This window comes from Erinaceus europaeus, chromosome 8 (assembly GCF_950295315.1).
Source record: "Erinaceus europaeus chromosome 8, mEriEur2.1, whole genome shotgun sequence".
NCBI lineage: Eukaryota > Metazoa > Chordata > Mammalia > Eulipotyphla > Erinaceidae > Erinaceus > Erinaceus europaeus.
The window spans coordinates 7,414,800-7,441,071 of NC_080169.1; the positions used below are offsets into that span (position 1 = coordinate 7,414,800).

The 26,272-nt window shown below is 42.4% G+C and overlaps 1 protein-coding gene across 1 annotated transcript in view; it reads left to right on the plus strand.

Moving 5' to 3' along the window:
• The window catches only part of LOC132539855 (engulfment and cell motility protein 1), a 155,832-nt gene extending 131,563 nt beyond the window's left edge, over nucleotides 1–24,269 (plus strand). Inside the window, exons 5-7 of the mRNA XM_060195865.1 lie at nucleotides 6,186–6,268; nucleotides 13,448–13,525; nucleotides 22,831–24,269. Coding sequence (XP_060051848.1) covers nucleotides 6,186–6,268; nucleotides 13,448–13,525; nucleotides 22,831–23,031 — 362 coding nt within the window. The 3' untranslated portion in view covers nucleotides 23,032–24,269. The remainder of the gene's footprint in view (nucleotides 1–6,185; nucleotides 6,269–13,447; nucleotides 13,526–22,830) is intronic.
• Nucleotides 24,270–26,272: the final 2,003 nt, after the last annotated feature.

Consider the following 26,272-nt stretch of genomic DNA (forward strand, 5'->3'; position numbering starts at 1 on the left):
CCACCCCCTTTCTCTCTCTGTCTCTTTCCCTTCCCTCCATCCCTCCCTCTCTCTCTTTCTCTCTGTCTTTCTCTCCATTCCCCTCTCTATAATTCTCTGCCCTTTACTCTGATAAATAAATAAATAAATAAATAAATACATAAAATATTTTAATGATGGTTTCTTGGACAGTCTCTATGTGAAAATAAAAGCATGTCATGGAGCTGTTTCATAAAAAGTTTGTTCACTGCAAGATCAAACCATAAGTGTAAGTGTGTTAGCAAGAATATAGCAATCTGGGTATGTGTTCCAGAGAAGGGATGTATTCATCAGATGAAATTATAATATGACTGAAATCACAAGTTTTAGGGCATGGGAACTAAACTTTGCTGCTTCAGACACACCGACTGATTTGTTTTAATTTGATTCCCCATTCTACTCAGAATAGAATGACCCACCCTCTTGGAGCTCTAACAAGTCAGAAACCTCATTCTACTAGAAAGATGAGAGGTTCCTCTAATTAATGTCAACTGCCAATACGCTTGCTATATATGATTACCCTCTCTTGAGACCTAGAGGAAAATTGTTAATTTTCGAGTTAAATTTCAAGTTAATCAGTGCTGAATATTGAGATATTGATGAATCAAATAATATAAAGGAATCCTATTAATATAACACGTGCCAGGGAAGACTGAAGGATACTCTTTAGCTGTGTTCTTCCCTTCAGCCTTCGAAATGTCTTTCCTCACATTCCTTCTGTTTGGTATAAAGTAGAGGAGTGGCCATGTCTTCTTATAACTCCTCCTACCCCACTAAGAATCACATCAGCCCCACTAGACACTAGGCGCCATTGCTCTCCAGCTGTACCGTGGGCCCTGCACTGCCTGCCTTTGAACGAATCTAGGCCAGCGCTCTTTACTCCCACATCAAAGGGCCTGGGAGCAGAAGCGTAGGCTTCCCAGTCACAAAGAGCTATTAGACCTGTTAGAGCGGATGGAGAGAGCTTCTGACACAGCAAAGCAAAGTGGGTGATTTGGATCATTGACAGTGAATAATTCAGGCCCATCAATTTACGGAGGGAATTAGCTTTATCAATAATGAGCATAATTGCAAATAACATTTACTGAGTGCTTACTATATGCTAGGAACAGAGCTTAAGACCTTTCTCTAAATTATGCTCTACTGCCTGTCAGAATATGATATGATCACCCTAGTTTCACAAGGAAAGAAACTGAGGTCACGTAACTCGTAAATAGAACAGAGATCTGCACGTGGCCATCTGTCTCTAAGACTCACGTTATCACCCTCTACCACTGGAGCCTAGTTCTTTTTGTTTGTTTTGTTTTGTTTATTTTAAGCCAACCTTGTGAATTTAGCTCTAGATTTCATTAGTTCCCAGTATCCCCGGGAACCTAAATGATCATAAAGTTCTACCTTATACCAGGAAACTTGAGTGCCAAGAACATATCCCCATCGGAGCACACAGTCAGTGTAAAGATCTAGAATTCATAGCCAGGTTCTGTGACTCCATTACCACAGTCTGTCCCACTGCTCAGTTCCAAGTTAGCAGTCCGGTTCTTCCCTGAACTGTGCTGGGGTCAACTTGTCCTCCCCTGTGTCTGTCTCACGAGAGCCTTTGCATACAGCCATGGGCGCAGTCTGCTCTTGACGTGCTACCTATTTCCAGGTTTCTGCCTAAACTCGATTCCCAGAGTGAAACTTGAAATTGTTTTTGTCACGGTGGCCTCATTTCTTTTCTTTTTTAAAAAAAAATTTATTAGTGACTTAATATTGATTTACAAGATTATAAGATAACAGGAGTATAACTCCACACCGTTCCCACCACCAGAGTTCTGAATCCCCAGTGCCTCCACTGGAAGCTACAGCAGTTCTCCCAAGGTTATAGCTATGGGTTGACTATCATTCCTATAACTATCTGTCTATATTTGTGTAGACTTGCCTTTTTTTTTTTTTTGACTCCAGGGTTATTGCTGGGGCTTGGTGTCGGTATTATAAATCCACCGCTTATCTTATTTGATAGGACAGAGAGAAATTGAGAGGGAAAGGGAGCTAGAGAAGAAGAGAGAAAGATGTCTGTAGAGCTGCTTCACTGTTCATGAAATGTCCCTTCTGCGGGTAGGGAAGGGTTCTCGAACCGAAGTCCCTTGCTTGGGTCCTTTTGCACAGTACCATGTGTGGTTAACCAGGTGCACCACCAACCTACCCCCCGTTTCCTCATCCCCCCACCCCCAGGGTCCATCTTCTCTTCCTTTCCGAGTCACATCTACACCTATCGCTACTTCCAAATGCCCTTCCTTTTGTTCCCTCCCCTCTCCCTAGGTCCTGATGGAATTGGAGTTCAGAGCCCTTTGTCATCTTCCCCGTCACCACATTTATTTTCCAGTGGTATCTTGGTTTTAAAATCACAGCTTAATTTTCCTTATTTTATTTCCTTATTTTATTTTTTTGCAGTGCTTTCAGCACTTATTAGAAGTTGTGTGACTGCTGAATTTCCTTGGCACGGTCAGGATAAGTCAAAATAGAGGGTTGCCTTTCTGGGACGTGGAGCTACAATAAGTTTGACACAATCAGCTGTTTATAGAAAATAACAAATACTTTTAGAACTGGAACTATGTATGCTATATTTAAAAAAGAAAAACTTGTGCTGGGAGTCGGGCCGTGGCACAGCGGGTTAAGTGCACATGGCGCAAAGCACAAGGGGACCGGCTTAAGGATCCCGGTTCGAGCCCCCGGCTCCCCACCTGCAGGGGAGTCACTTCACAGGCGGTGAAGCAGGTCTGCAGGTGTCTTTCTTTCTCTCCCCCTCTCTGTCTTCCCCTCCTCTCCATTTCTCTCTGTCCTATCCAACAACAACAACATCAATAACCACAACAATGTTAAACAACAAGGGCAATAAAAGGGAAAATTAAAAAAAAATTTCTTTAAACTTGTGCTAAAGACATAGCATACGAACCAATACATATTTGAAAAACTCTGTCTGTACTTGAGAATTAGAGCACTAATCACTGGGACCTAGTGAGAAAAAAAAAATACAATTTTGTAAATAAAAAAAAAACATAACTCTTTGGTTAGCATCCCAAACCAAATGACGAAGGAAGTATTTCCCCTAAACTATAGTAGTATAATAATAGCCAGTAACTACAGAGACATGCCTTTTTTAAAAAAAAAAAAAAATGAACCAAATCAATATTTTCTGTGTACTGAGGAGAGGCGACCAGAATGGTTGCATTGGTGGTTCAGTAGTAGAACTCTTGCTTGCCACACAGCTAAATTTTCTTTCTTTTTTTAACTTTATTTATTTATTTATTATTGAATAGAGACAAAGAGAAATTGAGAGAGAAGGGGGAGATAGAGAGGAAGAGACAGAGAGACACCTGCTGACCTGCTTCACCGCCCATGAAGCGACTCCCCTGCAGGTGGGGAGCCGGGGGCTGGAACCGGGATCCTGACTGGTCCTTGTGCTTTGCGCCACATGCGCTTAACCCGCTGCGCTACCACCCGACTCCCACAGCTAAGTTTTCATAGGTAGAAGCAAGCAGAAAGTTTCCTGAATGTATCTGAAAGTAGCCAAGTGTGGGATGGAGCTCAGCAGGATTCCAGCTGCAAAGGGAAGGAAGCAGAGGGAGAAGAAAGAGCACAAGCCCGGCTGGTAGCTCTGTTCCCCTTTAGCCGTGTGACACGGCACAGCTGTTTCTTCTTTTTATGCCTCAGGTTTTCTATCTCTAAAAAATGGGAGTGTTGAGTAAGAATTTTTTCAGTTTAGCTCAGACTAAAAGAAAGCATTAGGGAAAAAAAAAAAAAAACAGGGCCAGGTAGTGCACATGGTTAAACATACACATGACAGTGCACAAGGACCCAGGTTCAAGCCCCTGGTCCCTACCTGCAGGGGAAAGCTTCATGAGTGGTGAATCCAGGCTGCAGGTGTCTTTTTTTTGCCTCTTTCCCTCTCTATCCCCCCTTCCTCCCTGTTCAATTTCTCTGTGTCTCTATCCATAATAAGTAAATAAAAATTTTATTTTAAAGACTATTCTACATGGAATAAAGGGGACAGGGTGAGCAGGTGGGTGCAAACTTTCCTGGTTTCCCAATCTCTCACCCCATTTCTTAATGTTGCCCCCCCCCCACACACACACACAAATCTGACGAAAACACTGGTCAGCTCTGAAATAAACAAGATCTCTCTGCTTCTACTGTGGAGTGTAGACAAAGAGATGTGGCCTGCCCTCTCTAGTTCTGCTCATGGTTATAGGAAGGGCCACACTGAGTAGACAGCAGTCTACTCTTTCAGTGCATCTAGATGCAAATCATGTGAGAGCAACCTTTAAAAACCACACTGTTGCTGTATTTTTGGAACTGTGTCTTTTCTTTGAGCCATAATCCTGTGAGTAATACAGCAGCTTGTCTCCTTGACAGGAGACTTATATATATATTAAATATATATATTTATTTATATAAATTTAATATATATGTATATTAAATCTATATATTTATTTATATAAATTATATATATATATATATATATATATATATATATATATATATATATATATACACACACATATGTAAACATCAAATAAGTATTGCCACAAGTGCAGGTAGAAGAATTCCTCCCTCTCACCTCAAGCCTTCTCATTAGGGATTCAGAAGCCTGTCCCCACAGTAGACGTGTAGGTTACTCTTGTTCATTCCATATCATGAGTTGTCAAAGCCAAAGGCTGACTTGCTCTTTATAAGCTGTAGAGTTTTTTCTTTAGTTCATTGACCATGGTATATATTATATAACAATAAACTTTCTACCAGGTACTTGTGATTTAAACTCCATCTGAAGCTTGAGAAGGTTTTGTGAATTGGGATGTTCATTATGTCACAAAGTCCCTGCAATGCTGAATTTTTCTTTTTTTTCTTTTATTATTTTTATTTATTTATTGAATAGAGACAGCCAGAAATAGGGAGAAAGACAGATACCTGCAACACTGCTTTGCCACTTGCAAAGCTTTCCCCCTCAGATGGGGACCAGGGGCTGCTACCCCAACCCTAGTGCAATGTGACATGTGCACTCAACCAGGGGCGTCACCACCAGGCCTCATGTTGATTTTTTTTTCCATGGAAAAGTATACAGACTTCCCGAAATGCCCAATGTCCACTCCTGGGGTACTGATAAATGATAAGGCAGCCAGATTGGTCAATATGGGGGACAAGGCTGATCACTGGTTATGAAAATGGATTTGAGGATAATTAAAGTCAGTGGTTGTAGTCAAAAGTAAGTGACAGAATCGCAGGAATTCTCTTTGGGGAGATTCCAAGCCAGGTCAGCTGGCTCAGTCCTCATGAGATGAACTACTGCTTGCCTCCCTATTGCTGCTTGAGTACTGTGACTGTTAACACTGCTGTGGTGGTTCCGGTGTCCTTTCTTCTCTGGTGCTTGTTTTAGTTAACTGAGATTTGCACATGGGCATGTCTATCTCTCCCTCCCTGTTGTTGTGCTTGGGCCGCGGAGAAGAGAGAGGGGGTCTGGAGCGAAGCGGGAACACAAATCTTTATTTGCACTGGCACCTCAGAGTTGGGTGCTAGAGAAGCAGGTTGGGCCACGTGGAGGTAGCGAAAATGGCCGCCTCACGCAGTAACCTTTCCTGTGTCTGAACACCAGAGTGGAGCACTGGCAAGAGAGCGAGGTGCGGAAGAAGGGCTTTTATAGGAGCAGCTTTCGTGAGAATGGGAAGGGGGAAGAGTAACCATAGCACTCCAGGATAGGATAATAACTCGTGAGAATGGGAGGGGGGAGGAGTATCCAAAGCACTCCAAATATCGCGGGGAAATAGACAATGCCCTGAGGGCACAACATGCGAAACAGGCACTCCGAGAATGTCCCAACTCTCGCAGGAACTAGCAGTAGTCTGAGGGGACAACATGGCAGATGTGACTGCATCTGCACAATTTCCCAGCACCTCCCCAGGGATACTGCCCCCAGACTATAAGATTACATTTCAGTTTCTTGTTCTGGGACTCTAGTTAACGTCTCTTCCTCTTTTCATCATTTCACTGTTTTTTTGTTTGTTTGTTTGTTTGTTTTTGTAACAGTTTCTGGGACTAGCAACTGTGGTAGCTAACTCAGTGCTTAGAGCTATTTCTTTATTGAATCTAAACCTTCATATCATATAGTTAACTTTTATTTTCTTTCATTGCAGTGCCTGTGGCAGATATCAAAGCTGTGGTGACAGGAAAAGACTGTCCTCATATGAAAGAGAAAGGTGCCCTTAAACAAAATAAGGTATGCTTTCCAAATGACGGCAAGTTGATCGCTCTACACAATGCGGTCAGTGACTATGGTATACCCAGTTCTTCTTTGGTGTGTGTGTGTGTGTGTGTGTGTGTGTGTATTCCTTGAACATGTTTTATTCTGTATTTCTTTTCCTCTCCTCATTCCTTTTAGATCTCTTAGACATACTCTTTTTTAATTTTTTTTAGTATGTGTCATTTATCTAATAACTTGTCTTAGTACACACTTAGATCTGAGGTGTCTCGTGGGTTTACATATACTCTGTGACTGTTATTATTTTTTCTCAAACCATTTCATTGAGAAAATAACTCTAATTCATGGCTCGTGGAAACCTCACCCTGTTTTCAGTTTCATGCTCCCTTCAGCTGTGGTTTATGGTAGCACTGGGTATTGAACTTGTGTCCTGTGCATAAAAGCCATGTGCATAAACCCCCTTGCTAACTCTCCAGCCTGACCCCAGTTTCCCCTGAGCCCTTTTCATTTATTCCTATCCATTTTCTGGTCTCTCCCCAACTTTATATTTGTCTCCGTCCTTCCCCTTCCTTAACTTCTGCCCCAGTCTCTTTCAATTTCCTCCTCCCTTCCCACCCTCTTAGGAGCCCCCTCAGATCTCACTGAAGCCAGGAAAAGGTAGAGACCAGTTGACTCAAATCAGCTTAGAAAACTTTCAAGGGCTTGATAACCTCAGCACTGAGGAAGGATCTTGTGAACTATCTCAAATGCAGCTGAGAGAAATAAGTTTCCCAGAGTTGTATATTGTCTAAATGCCCTTCACAGAATAGAGGGAGGAGAGGAGAGACTTCTCCTGGCTTACCAGTGGATTGTTCAAAGTGCAGCCTATGTTTCAGAACAGCAAGTATAGGAGGGACATTGTCTGGAAAAATGGAAGGAATTACTTTGCCTTTAATTTAGAAATATTTGTTCCTGGAGAGGCCAAGAGGAAGTTGTTTGTCATATACCTCTTGGCATCTTATGATTCATAGTCACCATAATGAACAGAATTGTCCATATTGATCTAGGTGTTCTAGAAACCTTGATACCAAAAATAGTTAATAGCCCAATAGAATATTTCTTTATCACCCAATATCTAATCCAAGAGAAATACAAAACTTATATGCATCCTACTTATCAATAAAGGCAAAAATAAATCCAAATCTTCATAGGCTAATCCATACATTGAGGGGAAAAAATAACAAAATAAATATGAAAGTACTATAAACAAAGGGGAAAGAAGATAGTTTAGGAAATAAATATCAATATCTTTGCTTCTTTTTAATTTAATAAAAAGAATTATCTTTATTGGCTAGGTGCAGCCAGAAACCAGGCGGGAGTGATAAAGAAGGAGAAAGACAGAGAAACACCTGTTAACACAGCTTCACCACTCGCAAAACTTTCCCCCTGGAGGTGGGGTCCCAGGGCTTACATCCAGGTGTTTGCACATTGTAACATGTGTGCTCAACCAGTTGTGCTACTATCTGGCCCCCCAAGATCTTTGCTATACACCCAGAGGCTTAAAGAATAGGACAGCTTTCAAGGGAGGGGATGGGATACGGAGTTCTGGTGGTGGGAATTGTGTGGAGTTGTACCCCTCTTATCCTATGGTTTTGTCAGTGTTTCCTTTTTATAAAAAAAAAAAAATGAGTATGACTCACCTCAAGTTCATATACATCCTTTCTTTGCTAAAGCTGACACAACAATATCTATCATTTGACATATTAAACAGGCAAACCTAATGAATGTCATTCTGTAAATCATCTCTCCACAACACTTTTCTCCGCAACTCATCAGAGTCTAAAGTGTAGTTCTTACAACAAGCCTTCATGGCTTGCTTCCTGCACACCTCAGGCGTCCTCTGCAGAGTCACCAGGAACACTGGCTCTGTTCCCCTCTAGCTGAGGTACTTGTGGCTGTTTGACACGTGGAGCTGAGTAGAAATCACTGAGAAAATTGGCAACAACAGAACTCTTCTTACCGGGAGAGATCCAGGAAGCATGAATTGGCAGCCTACCAGGAGCTAAGCACCCTTGAGCAGGGACAGAGAAATGATGTCAGACAGATGTGGAGGGACTTTCACTTGCAGCCCCAACATGTAAAGACTTTGGGGGTTGTCACTCATAATGTTTCAGTAGTCAATAAATAAGTAAATAAATAATGTGAATAAGGGAAAAACCAGTACTGAGCTGAGAACCGGGGCATTCGGTTTAACTACCATCCTGGTACCTAGCGAGTCACAGTCTTTTCTCCTCTCCTGGAGCTGGAGCAAAAGCCAGGGGAGCTGCAGACAGAGGGATCATTTAAATGACAGTTCTGATGAGTTGCTCCCAGCCGAATGTGGCTTTGTGTGACAGTGAGCAACTCTGAACAGACGTGCGATACTTTCATAGTCATCCTGTCCTGCACCCCAGAAGCTTCTCACGGAGATCTAAGAAAGACCCCCCACCACCGCCACCATGGTACAGGCAAGGAAAAATGGAGCCTCATTATAAAGTATGTTGTCATCTTCTCCTTCACAAAGTCCTATTCTCCAGACAAGTTTCCCAGCTTTGGGAAGGTATTTTTCTCCCTTCTTTCCCTTTGAAGAATTGGGAATAATGGAGATAAAAATTCAATAGGGTCAGGGCCTCAAGGAAACGGGGAGAGGCTAGAGGGGAGAGAAATTGTGTCACTAGAGAAACACAGGAAAAGGCGGCAGCCCTGGGCTGAGTGGTGGTGCACCCGGTTGAGCACACATGTTACAATGCTCTAGGATCCGGGTTTGAGACTCAGGTCCCCACCTACAGGGGGAAAGCTTTGAGATCGGTGAAGCAGTATTACAGGTGTCTCTCTTCCTCTCTATCTCCCCCTACCCTCTCAATTTCTGGCTGTCTATCCAATAAGTAAATATAGATAAGAAAAATAAATGTTAAAAGAAGTTGACAGCCCCCAGACACAGGGCCCCTAAAAGATAAAGAATTGATTTACATTATATAAAATGTTATCACCTCAGGGGTCAGGCAGTAGTGCAGCAGGTTAAGCACAGGTGGCACAAAGCGTAAGGACCAGAGTAAGGATCCTGGTTCGAGCCCCTGGCTCCTCACCTGCAGGGGAGTCGCCTCACAGGCGGTGAAGCAGGTCTACAAGTGTCTGTCTTTCTTTCCCCCTCTCTGTCTTCTCCTCCTCTCTCCACTTCTCTCTATCCTATCCAGCAACGATGACATCAATAACTAAAATAATAATAACTACAACAATAAAACAACAAGGGCAACAAAGGGGAATAAATAAATAAATATTAAAAAATATATTATCACCTAAGACATTTTGCTAGATCAGTTAATCCCAGCTGGAGGGTGGGCTCTGATATTTTATACCACAATGTCAAGAGGCCTGGGTAGCTGAATTGCTAAGCAAGACAAAGTGAGATGTTATCTTCCACAAGGAGGTGATACATTCATAGCAAAATACTGGTAAGTGACAGCACCTCACATTTCTTCAGCCATCTGGCATGCCAGGTTCTACATAGCCCTGGAAATAAGGAGGGTACTGACAGAAGAATCAAAAAAATACCACCAGACCGTTTCCCTGGGTATCCAGTAGCTAAGCCTACACACAAATTCAATCCAGTATTGTCTGTTCCCAAGTATATTTAAATCCAGAGCGATTCTGGGAGAAAAACTTATAGAAGAAATTATTTCTGAGAAGCGTTTTGAAAAGAACTTGGATGTTAGAGAGGTAAAGGTAAAAAAAAAAAAAATTAAGGATTAGGAAAGGCTCCATGAAAAGGTACAGGGGGTTCTTGGCATTTCAAGAGCATCCACTGATCGAGGAGCATTCAATTCATAGTCTGTGACTGACAGGGACACAGAAGAGCATGGGTCAGAGCCGTAGTAGCTGCAAATGCCAATCTGATCAGTTGGGGCCATAAAGCTACAGCCTGCCGAAGGAGGCAACATCCTCTATGGCTGTGTGCTACCTGAATAAGTGATTTTTTTTTTCCTTCTAAGACAGAAACTCAACTTGCTATATAGTTATGAAATCGTTTTTGTTGTGTTTTTTTTTTTTTCTTGAAGCCAAGGCTTCACTGGACTTCATGTCTGCATGTTTCCACCGCTCCTGGAAGACCTTTTCTGGGGGATGGGTTGGGGTGGGGGTAGGGTGAAGGGTAAAAAGCAGAGACTGAGAGAAGGAAAAATACCACAGCACTGCTTCACCACTGTGTGGCTTCTTCCCTTTTTTGCATGGTGCTCTCAGGTCTTTGTACACGATAAAGTGTGACATTTACTGAGTAAGCCATCTTCCATCCCCTCTACTGCTGTTTCTGTGGTCATAATTAGTACACACACACACACACACACACACACACACACATCTGTGTGTCAAGCTATATCCTATGTTTTTAATCAAAGTGTTTTGCCCTCAGGATATGTGATGGATAACCGACTTAGTTAAAGTGAGTGCTGGGCAAAAAGTTCCAGCCAGATCGCATTGTCTTTAAGACCATATGAAGTCAGTATTATTCAATAGAAATATGTTGTATACTGATGACTGGTTGAGGAAGTTGTGGTCTATATACATGATATATTAAAAATGGTGATTGCACCTTCTTCTCCTCATCTTAAATGGAGCTTGAAGGAATTTTGTTAAGTGAAATCAGCCAGAAAGGGAAGGATGAATATGGGATGATCCCACTCATAGACAGAAGTTGAGAAATAAGAACAGAAGAGAAAGCACAGAGCAGAACTTGGACTGGAGTTGGTGTATTGCACCAAAGTAAAGGACTCTGGGGCGGGGGGGCGGGTTCAAGTTTTGGAACATGATGGCGGAGGAGGACATAGGTGGACGGTTAGGGTGTTATGTGGAAACCAGAAATATTACACATGTACCAACTACTGTAGTTTACTGTCGACTGTAAACTATTAGCCCCCTCTCCCATAAAGGAAAAAAATAGAGTTCTACTGTATTCAATCTGTTCATTGTTTAACTCATTTGTGTTGGAGGTCCTCCAAACTAGGTGTCATTCAGACCCAAAATGCCTCTGGGCATCCGCTGGCCCGGTGTGCCTTCTCACTGGTCCCAGAGCCAGAGGATTGAGCATGGAGATGAGAAACCCTTGGGCATGGAGGGAGGCTCTTCAGTTCCATCTGCCTCCTCTCTTCCCAGAGCTCACCTATCCAAGCCTTCTTCTGGGTCGATGAGGTAGAATATGAATTAGTGGAAGAGAGAGGAGTGAAACGACTCCTGGGCATATTTTAGTTTTTTACTGAATAAAATTCAGAGGGAGTGAAAGACCTCAGGTAGTGAGGAATAAAGCCCCAGAGCATCAGATGTCTACATGAGTGCTGCGGTGTGCGACAAGGATCCCCAAGGGAGACACTGCCCCAGATACCGGGACTGTTTATTCCACCGTCTCCTGGTACTCCTTCACCCTCACAGACGGTCTGGACAGGTGGCAGCTTCTGGAGTGATAGTGCAAGAGGTGCCAGTGCCCCCAGCTCTCCAGCCTCCCTGCAGAGAGCTGACCTCCACGGGTGACTCACTGACAACAAGGCAGAGACGTCAATAAAACTCATTCTAAGTGAGAGCAGCCTTTAGCACAGGCCTGCAGTTCAGAGAATGAATTCCTCTCACCCCCTCCAGGCAGCTTTGGTGAAATTAAAGTGGGGATTGACATTCTCACGAATCTCCCATTTCCTGCCTTTGTTTATGAGGAATCTAGGTCAAGACAGCTCTGCTCCTTCACATCACGTGGTCAGTGGCATAGCCCCTAGAAGGGCAAAGCCCGGACTCTGCAGGAACCCCTCATTTCACACACACACACACACACACACACACACACACACACACACACACACACACACACACACACACACACACTATTGTCACAAGGGCAGCCATCCTGACACTTCCGTCTCAAGTGACTTCAGCACCTCCTCAAGAGGTTGCACTAGGGCCTTGGGACTCAACTGTCCACACTCTTTGCCTGTGCTTCACAAGGGGCCAGGTGACAACCCTATGCTAAGAAGCAGCTGTTGTCCAGAGTCAGCCCAGAATTTCAGAATCCTGAGTTTTACCAGCAGGGAAACTGTTGACCACAACAGGCTACTTCTGCTCTTCTCCTGTAACATAATTTTCTTTTTATTGACAGAAATATGTTATATTTATTTATAGAATTTAATTATATAAAGAAGTTGGAAATGCAGTTATTTAGCTGTCTATTGGGGTTTTTAAGGTTTGTATATTCTTTCAGATAATTATTAAATCAGATAATTATTTACATGTTATATATAGCAATCATAACAATTAATAAGAATTATTTCAGAGTTAAATACAAGAATGCTGACATTTCTTATATATATATATTTAATTAATTTATGTGAGAGAAAACCAAAACATTAATGTTTGTTTTACATACTTGTGTTTTGTCTGTCCACCTACAGATACTGTTCATAACTAACTACTCAAAATATAAATAATTCTCATTGAGGTTGGGCGGTGGTGCACCCAGTTAAGTGCACATAGTACTAAGTGCAAGGACTCTCACAAGGATCCAGGTTCGAGTCCATTTTAGTAATATACTAGAAGACTAGAGATGTCAAACTTCATAGAAAATTAAGGAAGGCCGGATGATGGCACACCTGGTTAAACGCATGTATTACAATGCGCAAGGACCTGGGTTCAAGCCCCTGGTCCCCACCTGCAGGGGGAAAGCTTTACGAGTGGTGAAGCAGGGCTTCACATCTCTCTGTCTCTCTCTCACCCCCTTCCCTCTTGACTTCTGGCTGTCTCTATCCAATAAATAAAGATAATAAAAATATAAAATCATGAAGGAAGTGACCCTGATTGCTGATGAAGGGGAAGTACTTTACTGCTTCTCCTGGTCTCTCTGGAAGAGAGGCGCTTCATGAAGGACGGAGAGGATCTGAGCTTTCAGGTGGTACGGCTTTGGACACTCACTTAACCTCCCTAGTCTCCTCCCCTGCTAGTGGAAATGATAAAAGGTGGCACATGTGCTGTCCTGTTTGTGGGCCTCTGGCGGAGAGTGAGCGGAGTATGTGCAGAGCCTGGTGAAGCATCCTCGTCCCTCCAGTAACCGTGTGGTGCTCTGCCTACCTGGGCATCTTGTCGGAGCTGCTCCGTATTCGGTCTCTAGCCAGATCTGCTTCTCACGGTGTATATATCTCTGCTCTCTCCTAGGAGGTGCTCGAACTTGCGTTCTCCATCTTGTATGACTCAAACTGCCAACTGAACTTCATTGCTCCTGACAAGCACGAGGTATGAGTCCCAGTGGGGTTGACTTATAGAGAGACTAGCGGGAGAAAAATATTGCAAAGGAAAAGGAAAAAAAAAATCAGTACAGAAAAACTTGTAAAGACTTTTTTTCCCCCCATTTTTTTTCATTATTGGGGGATGGGAATGAATGGTTTACAGCCGACAGTAAAATGCAATTGTTTGTACATGTGTGGCATTTCTCAGTTTTCTACATAATAATCTAATCTCCTTCAGGGTCCTCCTTTTTATTTTGTTTTAATTTTTTATATTATTTATTCCCTTTTGTTGCCCTTGTTTTATTGTTGTAGTTATTATTGTTGTTATTGATGTCATCGTTTTTGGATAGGTCAGAGAGAAATGGAGAGAGGCGGGGAAGACAGGAGGGGAGAGAAGACAGACACCTGCAGACCTGCTTCACCGCCTGTGAAGTGACTCCCCTGCAGGTGGGGAGCCGGGGGCTCGAACCGGGATCCTTGTGCTGGTCCTTGCGCTTGGCGCCACGTGTGCTTAACCCGCTGCGCAACCACCTGACTCCCTGTGTCCTCCTTTTAAAAGACTTTTTGAAAGCCTGCCTGAGCAAAATCATGAACAAAGGAACATGTTGCTAACTTAGAGTAGAATGAAACTGTTAATTATAACAGGTTCACATTCTTTTAAGCTAGACTATAAGCTCACAGCAAAAAAAAAAAAAAAAAGTGTATAGGGATCTAACAGGGTGGAACACGTGGTACTAAGTGCAGGGATCTACAAATGATCCGGATTCAAGCCCCAGTTCCCCACCTTCAGGGGGGAAGCTTCACAAGTGGTAAAGCAAGTCTGCAGGTGTCTATCTTTCTCTCTCCTTCTCTATCTCCCCCTCTTCTCTCAATTTATCTGTAGCCTAGTCAATAAAAAAATGCACAAATGTGTCAGACTCAACTGGGGCATAACTGTTAACTCAAAAGAAGATGCAGCCCTGGCTACAGTCTAGCTTTTCATTGAATATGTCATTCTAACTCAGATGTATCACAGGCTGAACTCATCTCTATTTTTTAAACATTTGATGAGGCAGGTTTTCTATCATGTTTCTTTAAGTTCTGTTAAGAGAGGTTCAGAGCTGTCTCTGATGTTCAAGTTTTATTTTCAAAATGCTTTCATTCCTTTTTGACATCTTGTTATAATTTGTTTCTCTTCTTGAAGCACATTGTCAACTATATTTAAATTTTTAGCATAAATCTCGAAAAGTGCATTTGTCAGATGCAGTACCAGTTACGGTTGATTTAACTTTTCTCTTGTAAATTGGAACCCAGCATTATGTTTCAGACATATTTTTAGATGCTACCATTCAAATTTTTGTTTTGCATGTGGCTGCATAAGCAGCTTTTAGAAAGGAGGGTCAGATTTTAATAGAATCTGACTTTTGTTCCCCTTTATCCCAAAGGATTTAACTCATTTAAAAGCTATTCAGTATCTGATGATTGTAACTGTTTTGAAGCTTTTAAATAAGAATGTACATCCCAAGGAGAGATAAGAGATCAGGCTCAAATCCTACATTTATGATGGTTCTTTAATATAATTCTGTGCTACTTGGAACTTAGTTTGCAGAAAAGGTCTTTGTCGTCATCCTCCTGGGAAGAAAAATATAGGTATATATTCTACTATTTTTTTAAATAAAATTATGCTTGCACATAAGCCACTGTGTACACAGCTATATAGAAAATTACTTAAAACATTGGAATTGTGAATGTTATTTAAATCTATGCAAGGCTATTTTCGCCATGTCCATTAATTTCAGGTAAGGATAAATGTTCTGGAACTGACATTTTTTTTGATTCACATCTGCCACATTTTATTGACATAGTGAGGAGAAAAATGCCATAAGCTGAGAACATTAATAACTTTTCCTCACCACTTTCATATCTACTACCTCATTTTATTTGCATAATCACTCCATAAGTTACAGTTCTATTACAGATCTCCTCATTTTTCAAAAACACAGAGAGAGACACTTTGCAGAACTGAACACCTTTCCCATATTCAAGATGATGGTAATTACTAGAAGCTTGACCTCGTCTGAGCCAGGCATTGTTGATTGCTTTATGGACTTCACCTCACTTCATCTTCATGTGACTCTTAAAAAAAAAACCAAAAAACAAACTCTGTTGCAATACACCAAGCCAAGTCTAAGTTTAGTGTATTGCACTGAAACAAAGGGGTTTGAGGAAGGAGAGAAGGGAGAGGCCTGGTAGGGAAGAGCTTTAGGGTGCCAGTGCTTGATGGTGAAAAAGTAGATAAGTTAGGGGTGAGTGTTTTGAAGACACCTATCATGGTGAGATGAGAAATTGTACCCATGTGTCTGTAGCTATAATGTAAATCATTAATTTTCCCCTTAATAAAAAGAAAACAAATTTAAAAAAGAAACATTTGTATACAGACCTTTGAAGGAAAAAAAAGCAACGAATATTGACTTTATTTTATAGAGTGGAAATGAAACAGAGAGCTTGTTGTCTGGGCTGATGAGCTAGTTCACCTGAATGTGTTCTCGCTTTGCCATGCACGTAACCCAAGTTTGACACTTAGGGACTATTATGTCTTTCCTTCTCTTGCGTTTCACTGTCTTTCTCTTGCCATCGGGAAAAAAATCGACCTGAAACCATGAAGCCTCAGTGATGACAAAAACAAAAGCCAAACCAAACACACACAAAACAGAGAGAGAGAAAGAGAGAAAGAAAGAAGGGAGGGAAGAGAGAAGAGAGGAGAGGGAGAGAGGGAGGGAGAGAGAGAGAGAGAGAGAGAAGGGGGGGCACCTTATGATAGAACTGGGATAGAAATAAATCCAGTTTCACCCGAACAGACAGCTGCCTCCCACCCCCTGCTCCCCATTGATCTAAAGCAGTTCTAGTTCTTGTATGTTCTTTTTGTAAATACCCCCATGTGCATCTCCAGATAAGTTAATTTTGAAATATAACTGCGACACCTTTAACACACCTATACAATTGGAAGATGTTTTAATACTGTTTTTAAATATTATTTCTTCTGATGGTTTAATAATTGTTTACAAAGTCACACAATTTCTGAGGTCTAGTTCTACACTACAGTCACCACCAAAATTCTGTGACTGTTGCTCTGATAGCCAACATAGTTCTCATAAAACCTGAGAGTTGAATTACATCTTTTTTGCCAGTTCCTATGCTCTAATTATATTCCCATAGAAACTTTATGACTATCCCTCCGATAACCAACACAGTTCTCATAAAATCTGAGAGTGTAATTACATGTTTTTGCAAGTCCCTGGGCTCTAATTGTATTTCCATAGAAACTTGTAACTCCTCTCTTCATTTTTTGTGTGATTATTCAGATAATGTTTAATTTCTCATTTTCTTTATTGACTCGCGTATTACTCAGAAGACTGTTGTTTAGTCTCCATATTTTGAGCTGATGTTCTTATTTTCAAGGATGGTTACTAGCTTCTTATCATCCTGGTCTGGAAATGTGCTTTTAAAGACTGCAGTAGTCACCTGTTTATTAAGGCTGTTTCTGCCCCAACATATGTTCAGTCCTCAAGAATGTTCCATCTGCACTTGAGAAGAATGTGTTCATTTATTCTGGCATGGAACATTCTGCATGTATTCTCCTAGTCCATCTCCGCCAAGGCTTCATTTAAGGCCAGATTTTCTTTGTTGATATTTTGTCTCAGTGATCTGTTGCTGTGAGCGGTGTGTTAAAATCTCCTCCTATCATTGTGTTGCTGCTAATATCTTCCTCAAGTTTGGCCAGTACTTTATATCTTTGGGTGTACCCATGCTGGGAACGTATAGACTGACTATAGTTATATCTTTTTTTTTTATATTTATTTTATTTTATTTATTCCCTTTTGTTGCCCTTGTTGTTTTATTGTTGTAGTTATTATTGTTGTTGTTGTTGTTGGATAGGACAGAGAGAAATGGAGAGAGGAGGGGAAGACAGAGAGGAGAAGAGAAAGATAGACACCTGCAGACCTGCTTCACCGCCTGTGAAGCGACTCCCCTGCAGGTGGGGAGCCGGGGTTTGAACCAGAATCCTTATGCCGGTCCTTGTGCTTTGCGCCACCTGCGCTTAACCCGCTGCGCCACAGCCCGACTCCCTGTAGTTATATCTTTTTTTGGATTAAGCCTTTGGTCATTATATAATCTCTGGTTCTTACGAAGTTCTATTTTATTTGAAAGTATTTTTTAAAGTATTTATTTATTTATTATTGGATAGAGACAGAGAGAAATTGAGAGGAGAGGGAGGGAGGATAAAGAGGAATAGAGACAGAGAGACACCTGCAGCCCTGCTTCACCACTTGTGAAATTTTCCCCCTGCAGGCGGGGACCAGGGACTTGAACCTGGGTCCTTGCACACTGTAGTGTGTGTGCTTTAACAGGTGTGCCACCACCTGGCCCCCTTGAAAATCTATTTTACTTACTGCTAGAGTAGCAGCATGTTGCTACCCCTTATTTTCTGTACTGTTGGACTGACACCTTACTCTTGCCTTACACTATGGGCCTGTTTTTCTTTCTGATGGGTATTTCATTTAGACAGGGTATATGGGTCTTGCTTCTTTTCTTTCTCTCTCTCTCTCTCTCTCTCTCTCTCTCTCTCTCTCTTTGCCTCCAGGGTTATTTTATTGCTGGGATTCAAGGCCAGCACTATGAACCTGTTGCCATTTTGTTTTTTCCTATTTTTCCTCCATTTCATTCAATAGGACAGAGAAACGATGAACATCTTCCAAAGGAGCCAGTGTGGTGGTGTTGACATTTGAGTATCATTCTAAAGTGATGACGTGACTTTCTTTTGTTTTAGTAAGTTATAACTGTTTCCATCATCGCAATCCAAATCATCCTGTCTAGAGAAAGCTGGAGTACTTTCTGGTTGTCTTCTGAGCATGACTCGGATGTCTTTGCTAACACTCATTAATTCTCTCAGTCACTCATTCCAGGCTTATGTTGAAATGCTCTGCTTCCTTCCCTGAACCCTTGGTTCCTTTTAGTAGGAAGTGGTCTTAAGCAACCAGAATATGCACTTTAGCTATGCCTGTTAGTTACTATTTGGTTGGTGATTATTTTTAATGAACGGAATTAGCAGTTATAACTTTTTAAGACAAACTACATCATAAACTTATACTATTCCTTCCAACTCAAATTCAATACAACAAAATTTTTATTTATTGGTCGATAGGCCATTTTTAAAAAAAAAAAAACAGATTTTTATCTATGCTTCCTGCTTCTTAAAAGAAAAAGCACTACAAAAAGTGCTCCTGTGTGTTAAGTTAAACTATGAGAGGGAGCTGGTCAGGACTGGAGAGGCAGTGTGCAAAGAGAATCAGTCCAAAGTATTTAGAGTTTTTAAATGAAACAGAGTCAGGTCCGGACCTTAGAGAGCAGAGTGCAGCTGCCCCCGTATTTGGAGGTACATCGAGATTAACTGGAAGCTTTTTTTTTAATATTTATTTATTTTCCCTTTTTTTGCCCTTGTTGTTTTCTTGTTGTTGTTGTAGTTATTGTTGTTGTTATTGATGTTGTTGTTAGATAGGACAGAGAGAAATGGAGAGAGGAGGGGAAGACCAAGAGGGGGAGAGAAAGACAGACACCTGCAGACCTGTATCACCGCCTGACCACCTATGAAGCGACTCCCCTGCAGGTGGGGAGCTGGGGGCTCAAACCAGGATCCTTACACCCATGCTTGCGCGTGGCGCCACGTGCACTTAACCTGCTACACTACCGCCCAACTCCCAACTGGAAGCTTTTCTGATTAAAATATCCTCATCCAAGATCTAGATGATCAGGATCTCCAGGGTGAGAACTAGGTATCTATTTTTCTCAAGGTTATCTATGAGAAAGCATATGCCTGAATGTGTCCAGAAGCTTCTGAAGGTACCCGTGAAGACACTGATGCGTCCCTTAGTACTCAGCTGATGTCAAAATGGATTTCATGCTTTGGTCGATCCATTACAAAGCAGAATAAAGTTCTGCCGTTCATAGGTGAACAATTCCGACCTGGCCTCAAAATACAACTATAGATCACCTTCTCCTCTTGAAATGTAGTGCTACCAGGAGGGGTCGTTGGTAAATTTCCACCATATCACTACCACTTGAGATTTTTTTCTTGTTCTGAAGTCTTGTCCTTTTTTTTCCACCAGAGTTATTGCTAGTGCTTCATGCCTGTGCTATTATTCCTCTGCTCCTGGTGGTGGCCACCATCATCTCATCCATCTTCTTCTTCATCATCACCTTCATCTTCTTCCTCTCCTTTTTCGATAAAGGGTAACAGGGAGAGAAAGAGGGGAAGAGAAAGAGACAGTGAGAATGAGAATCACAACAACGTCACGGCACCATTCTTGAAGTTCCCCCATGGAAAGGCACTCCCAGGTGATAGCTGAGGGTTCAAGCTCAAGTCCTCACTCATGGTAAAGTGCATACTCTGCTGAATGAGCTTCATCCAGCCCCTTCAATCTTGCACTTCTGTGTTGAAATCTACTATTAGGTGATGAAATATTGCCCAGGTAAGCAGGGTTCAGAGGACAGGATAAATAGTTTCAGCATTGCCCATTGAAATAAGGAGATGGGAAAATCAAGAGCACTTTCTAGAAAGAAGACAATTCTGACAGGAAGAGAAGAATCATTATATTAAGATACTTTCTGCTAGGCTTGCACCCCAAGACCACATGGGATGACCACAGACCAGAAAGGCTCTGATCCCCTCATGTCTCCCCCTCCGCCCCCGCCTCTCTCCATGTAAAGTGAAATCATGTGCAAGCAAGACCCAACCACTCAACAACATTCTATTTTTCTGTGTCCTTAACAGTTGTGTTATTTATTTATTTATTTTTAATTTAATTCTTTATTGGGGAATTAATGTTTTACATTCAACAGTAAATACAATAGTTTGTTCATGCATAACATTCCCCAGTTTCCCATTTAACAATTCAACCACCACTATGTCATTTATCATCCTTCATGGACCTGTATTCTCCCCACCCACCCACCCCAGAGTCTTTTACTTTGGTGCGATATACCAATTGCATTTCAGGTTCTACTTGTGTTTTCATTTCTGATCTTGTTTTTCAACTTCTGCCTGAGAGTGAGATCAGTTGTGTTTTTTAAATCATTCTTTGTATACTAGCCTAAAAATAATTGACTACTACTATCTCATGTTAATAATTTTCTCTCTCCTTAGACAATGCAAAAAAAAAAGATTAAAATAGATGGTAAGACACAAAAGAGAAAGAGGTAGAAAGAATGGGAGACAGACAGGGGAAACACCTGCAACACAGCTTCACCACTCAGGAACCTTCTTCCCCTGCAGGTGAGATTAGGGACTTTAAAAAAGGTCTTCAGGTACCGTAACAAGTGTACTCTGTCAGGATTATAAACATTGGCTCCTTCTATGAACATTTTTGTGACAAATTTGATACTGGCAATATTGGTTTGAAGGAAATACTAATGAACATCCTTCAGACAAAAGCAAACATTCCCAGAAAGATGTTCAGCTTGCAAAAGCTCACTTAGACTGTAGGCCTGCTTTTCTTATGCAAAGATATTAGAATCCTTTAATGACATTTTATCCTAAAAAGACTATATAGTTTTAAAGCCTGTATACTGATAGGTGTGTATATAAAATATTAAAATGCGTTTCATTTTATTGTAGTCACCGAGAACTTTACCACTGACATGTTCAGATAGAAAGAGCCTGGGCGTAGGGTAGAAAGAAAGATACCACAATACCAAGACTTCTCCCAGTGCAGTGAGACCCAGGTTTGAAACTACGTCCTTTTCCCCCCATTTTATTTGATAGGACAGAGAGAAATAGAGAGAGAGGTATTAAGAGGGACACCTGCAGACCTGCTTCATCGCTTATGAAGCATTCCCCCACACCCACTACAGGTGGGGAGCCAGGGGCTCAAACCCAAGTCCTTGCACTTAACCAAGTTGCACCATCGCCCAGCCCCAGAACCAAATTCTTAGTCACGTACTCTGAGGTCTTCCAAAACCAGTGATACCTTAGTAAGTAGAACTCAGGGAGCTGGAGGAGAGGATTCCTTGAAGACCCAAGAAAGGGAGATTCCCAGAAAAAATAGCCAATTCACCTCCGCTTAAGATCATTCAACAATCTTAATCATTCTGTTCACTAGACGTCGATGATACAAAGGCTGCGATCTAGAACCTTTTTGCTGAGAAATGCAAAAGGGGAGTTATGGGACTCAGGTTTGTGGGGGTTGTCATTATAAGTGCTAAGATTCAGAGCAGACCCAGGTTAGAAACCGTGCTTGGGGTCAGACAAGGAACAGGCTTGTCCTGATGCGGAGTGTCAGAGTGCTGGGATATATAGATCAGAAGACTCTCTGGTGCAAAGGAAGAGGGAGAGAGCAAGAGAGGAACCATGCTGCACAGGTATGGAGAGCTCAAATCTTCCTGCTGTTACATAGATAGAGAAACATTCATTGCACAGAGGAATGCAGGGACTGCCGTCAGGTTGTGTGGGTTCAGTCCCCTCCCACTCCGCCTGTATCAAGTTAAAGAATTTCTCGGGAGTCGGGCGGTAGCGCAGCAGTTTTAAGCGCAAGAGGCGCAAAGCACAAGGACCAGAGTAAGGATCTCCGTTTGAGCCCCTGGCTCCCCACCTGCAGGGGAGTCACTGCACAGGTGGTGAAGCAGGTCTGCAGGTGTCTGTCTTTCTCTCCCCCTCTCTGTCTTCCCCTCCTCTCTCCATTTCTGTCTGTCTTGTCTAACAATGACGACATCAATAACAACAACAAGAACTACAACAATGAAACAACAAGGGCAACAAAAGGGAATAAATAAATAAATAAATATTTTTTTAAAAAAGAATTTCTCTTGGACCCTGGGTGGCGGAGTACCTGGTTAAGCACATATAGTACAAAGTGCAAGGACTCACACAAGGATTCTGGTTCGAGCCCCCGGCTCTCCACCTCCTTGCAGGTGTCTTTCTTTCTGTCTCTCTCTATCTCCCCCACCCCTCTCAATTTATAAAAGACAGAGGTCTTATCTAAGAAAAAGGGGGGGGGGGTGAAAGAATGGCTCCAAGGAGCAGTGCCAACACTGAGCCTCAAGTGATAACCCTATAGACAAAACAAAACAAGAAAAAAAAAAAAAGAATTTCCCTTTGACTCAGTTTCCTCCTCTATATTAACAGATGATTCCGAAAGTTTCGACTTGACAGGGATGTTGTGTGAACGGTGACTGATGGAAGCACTTAGCAAAGAACCTAGTTATGGATTAGTGTTGGCTGTTGTGACTACTCTTTTAACGGTCATCCATAATGACCACTGTCCACCCCTCTCCCACCAGTATTGTATCTGGACGGATGGGCTCAACGCCTTGCTGGGCAAAGACATGATGAGTGACCTGACACGCAATGACCTGGACACTCTGCTCAGCATGGAGATCAAGCTCCGCCTCCTGGACCTGGAGAACATTCAGATCCCAGACGCACCACCCCCCATCCCCAAGGAGCCCAGCAACTACGACTTCGTCTATGACTGTAACTGAAGGGGCTGGGCCTTAGAGTGCCCACGCCCCCACCGCCCCTCCCTAACTGGAAAATCTAGCTAAAAGGAAAGAAGGATGCAAACACACCCACGCCTTGGACTCCTCTCACAAGGAAGGAGATCTGTGGGTTGGCACTTTCTCTGACCTGACCTCTGGCTTCCTGGCTTTTTTTTTTTTTTGCTGCCCCACCTCCCTGGCATTCTTGCTCACTGTCCTGATTCTGCTCCTGGACTTCATTGCTGTAGGTCACTTCTCACTGCTGCAGCTGACTGGTGGGATGGGAGGAAAACCCATCCACTAATAGAGAGCCAAAGGGCCCTTCCTTCTGAATCCTGAATCCTCCTTTCCTGGAGTAGGAAAGCCAGCAGCACCAGACTATCCCCAGACTGGCCCGCCAGACCCACAGGCCTGAGTCTGAACAAAATGGCCTCGCTACTCAAGAGGACCAAACACTTCCTTTCTAGAATCAGTTCACATACCACCAGTTTCATCTGAATGGAAATCTGCTTTCAAGTCCTTCCTCCCTCCCTCCCTCCCTTCCTTTCCTATCAGGTTCCTCTCTGATCTCAAGAGCAGCAATAGCCTCCTCCTGTTTAGCCTCATCCTTGGTCCTCCCAGTCACAGCCCACAGGTCCCATGCTCACTTGCAGCCTGTTTTGTGGTCACAACCCACCTTCATTCCTCACCAATCAGTCTGGGAGTTTCCTCTCCTTTTCCTGGACCAGCCTAGGCCTGCCTACTTTATTTCCACACTCTCTGCCAGCCTCTTAGCTGAAAGCACAAATGGTGAAATCAGTCTTCATGCTCCAGCTCTAATATACTAAACCTAAATGCCTCTGTATCGGGCCGTGGCTACCTGAGGACTTGGTGTTACCTTCTCCCGGGAGGTGGACGGGGGATGGGGGGACAGGTTCTGCTGCAACACAGGTTCCACAGGATGGTCAAACTGTCAGACATCTTAGTTTACATCATTGTAATTATTACAGGTATTGACAGTTTGCAGGCGTTCGGGGTTTTTTTGTTTGTTTGTTTTTTTGGCTTTGTTTTTGTACAAAAGAGTCTAACTTTTTTTTTTTTTTTTGCCAAACAGATATATATTTAATGAAGAGAAGAGTTACATAAATGTGTTAAAGTTTTTTTTTAATTATTTTAATCCTAAACATCTTCCTAAAACACCTAAGAGAATAACATTCCCTTAAACTTGCTGTGGAATAAAATTGATCGTGATGAGCCTGGGAGCCGGTGTTTTGATTTGGTAACTTGTGTATTTTGCTACTCAGACATCAGCATCACCGGGGAGCCTATTAGATTGACTACTTTGTAGACGCCACCCCAAGCCTGCAGGATCAGATGATTCTCCTGCACATTAAAGGCAGAGAGCCACTGGCTCCAGGGACTCTTGACCACTGCTAAGTCACCATAAGATCTAAACATCAGTGAGGAAGTGGTCCTTCTAAGAAGACCATCTCTAGTCCTCCAGAAAGGTGACTCACTATATAAAACTAGGATTTATCCATTTTGGGATTCCTTGCTGTCTTCCTGCAGTGATGTTCCTCTTTTACATTTTTCCTCCTTATGACTGGAAAATTTATAGAACTGACCAAATTAAAGCACATCACACTTTAAGAAAGCATTTGGGGGTCAGGCAGTAGTGCAGCGGGTTAAGCGTACATGGCGCCAAGCGCAAGGACCAGTGAAAGGATCCCGGTTGGGGCCCCCAGCTCCCCACCTGAGGGGAGTCACTTCACAGGCAGTGAAGCAGGTCTGCAGGTGTCTGTCTGTCTCTCCCCCTCTCTGTCTTTCCCTCCTCTCTCCATTTCTCTTTGTCCTATCCAACAACAAACAACATCAACAATAACAATAATAACCACAACAAGGCTACAACAACAAGGCAACAAAAGGGAAAAAATGGCCTCCAGGAGCAGTAGATTCATGGTGCAGGCACTGAGCTCCAGCAATAACTCTGGAGGCAAAACAAACAAACAAACAAACAAAAAACAGAGCATTTAAGCAGTGACAAAGAATACAGGCTCATAGGACAGAAATCAATTAACCCATCACTAAACAAATCTAACTATAAATAATTGTGGATCAGAGAACAGCAAAGATTTTTTTTTCTGAGGGTCATCCCACAAGAGTTATATCTGGATTATAAACTCTGAGGGCTGGAAGGGATTGTCAAAAAACGTTTAGGCCAGGGGAATTAAGCAGGGTACAGCAGAAGTAACTCTGGACTCCAAGCAGAAGTCTTAGGTGGGGAGCCGGGCAACAGGTTAAGTGCACGTGGCGCAAAGCGAAAGGACTGGCGTTAAGGATCCCAGTTTGAGCCCCCGGCTTCCCACCTGCAGGGGAGACACTTCACAGGCGGTGAAACAGGTCCGCAGGTGTCTGTCTTTCTCTCCCCCTCTCTGTCTTCCCCTCCTCTCTCCATTTCTGTCTGTCCTATCCAACAACAACAACAATAGAACAACCAGGGCAACAAAAGGGAATAAATAAAATAAATATTAAAAAAAAGAAGTGTTAGGTGCTTGTAGTTCATTACTTTTTACTGTCATCAAGGCATGTAATTGCAGATTGACCTGCACTGGGATAGTATGCTGATACATTACAGGATGGGGTAGGGGTGGTGTGGGCTGGGGGAAAGTGTTTTATGATTCATAGTAAGTCACTGACAAATTACTAGCAGTCATACCTGGGTATCATGCTGATACTTCCTCCACTATTAAATTTCAGTGATATTAACACTTATGCCCTTTATGTCAAGAACATTTACTGATCTACCCATCATCTTGAGAAGATGAATGTTAGGTAACAAGGAAGCAGACAGAGCCTTACTGTTTTTACTTCCGAATTATCCTAGATGACCCATGAAAAGGAAGACTCTTTGAACCCAGACATTTGAGGTCCTGGAGCTCTGAGCTTAAGAGATTGATCTGCCCTGTGCTCCTTGCTGGGAAGAAGCAGGTCTTCTCTACTGAGACTTTACTGCTTTGATGCATTAAATAAAAATTTGCCCTTTCAGGACAAAGTAATTTCCTCCCCTACCCTCTGAATGATGAGATTCTGAGAATAATTCACATAGGGTTACTTTCCTTATCTGACCACTTCCTCTTCACTTGCTTGAATGCTTAGGATACTAAATACTTGTCAAGGGGCTCTTGCACGCAAGTGCATCAGTTACCGTGCAACGATAATTGACAAAAGATACAGCACGTTATAGTTCAGAATTCACTAGGGGGTA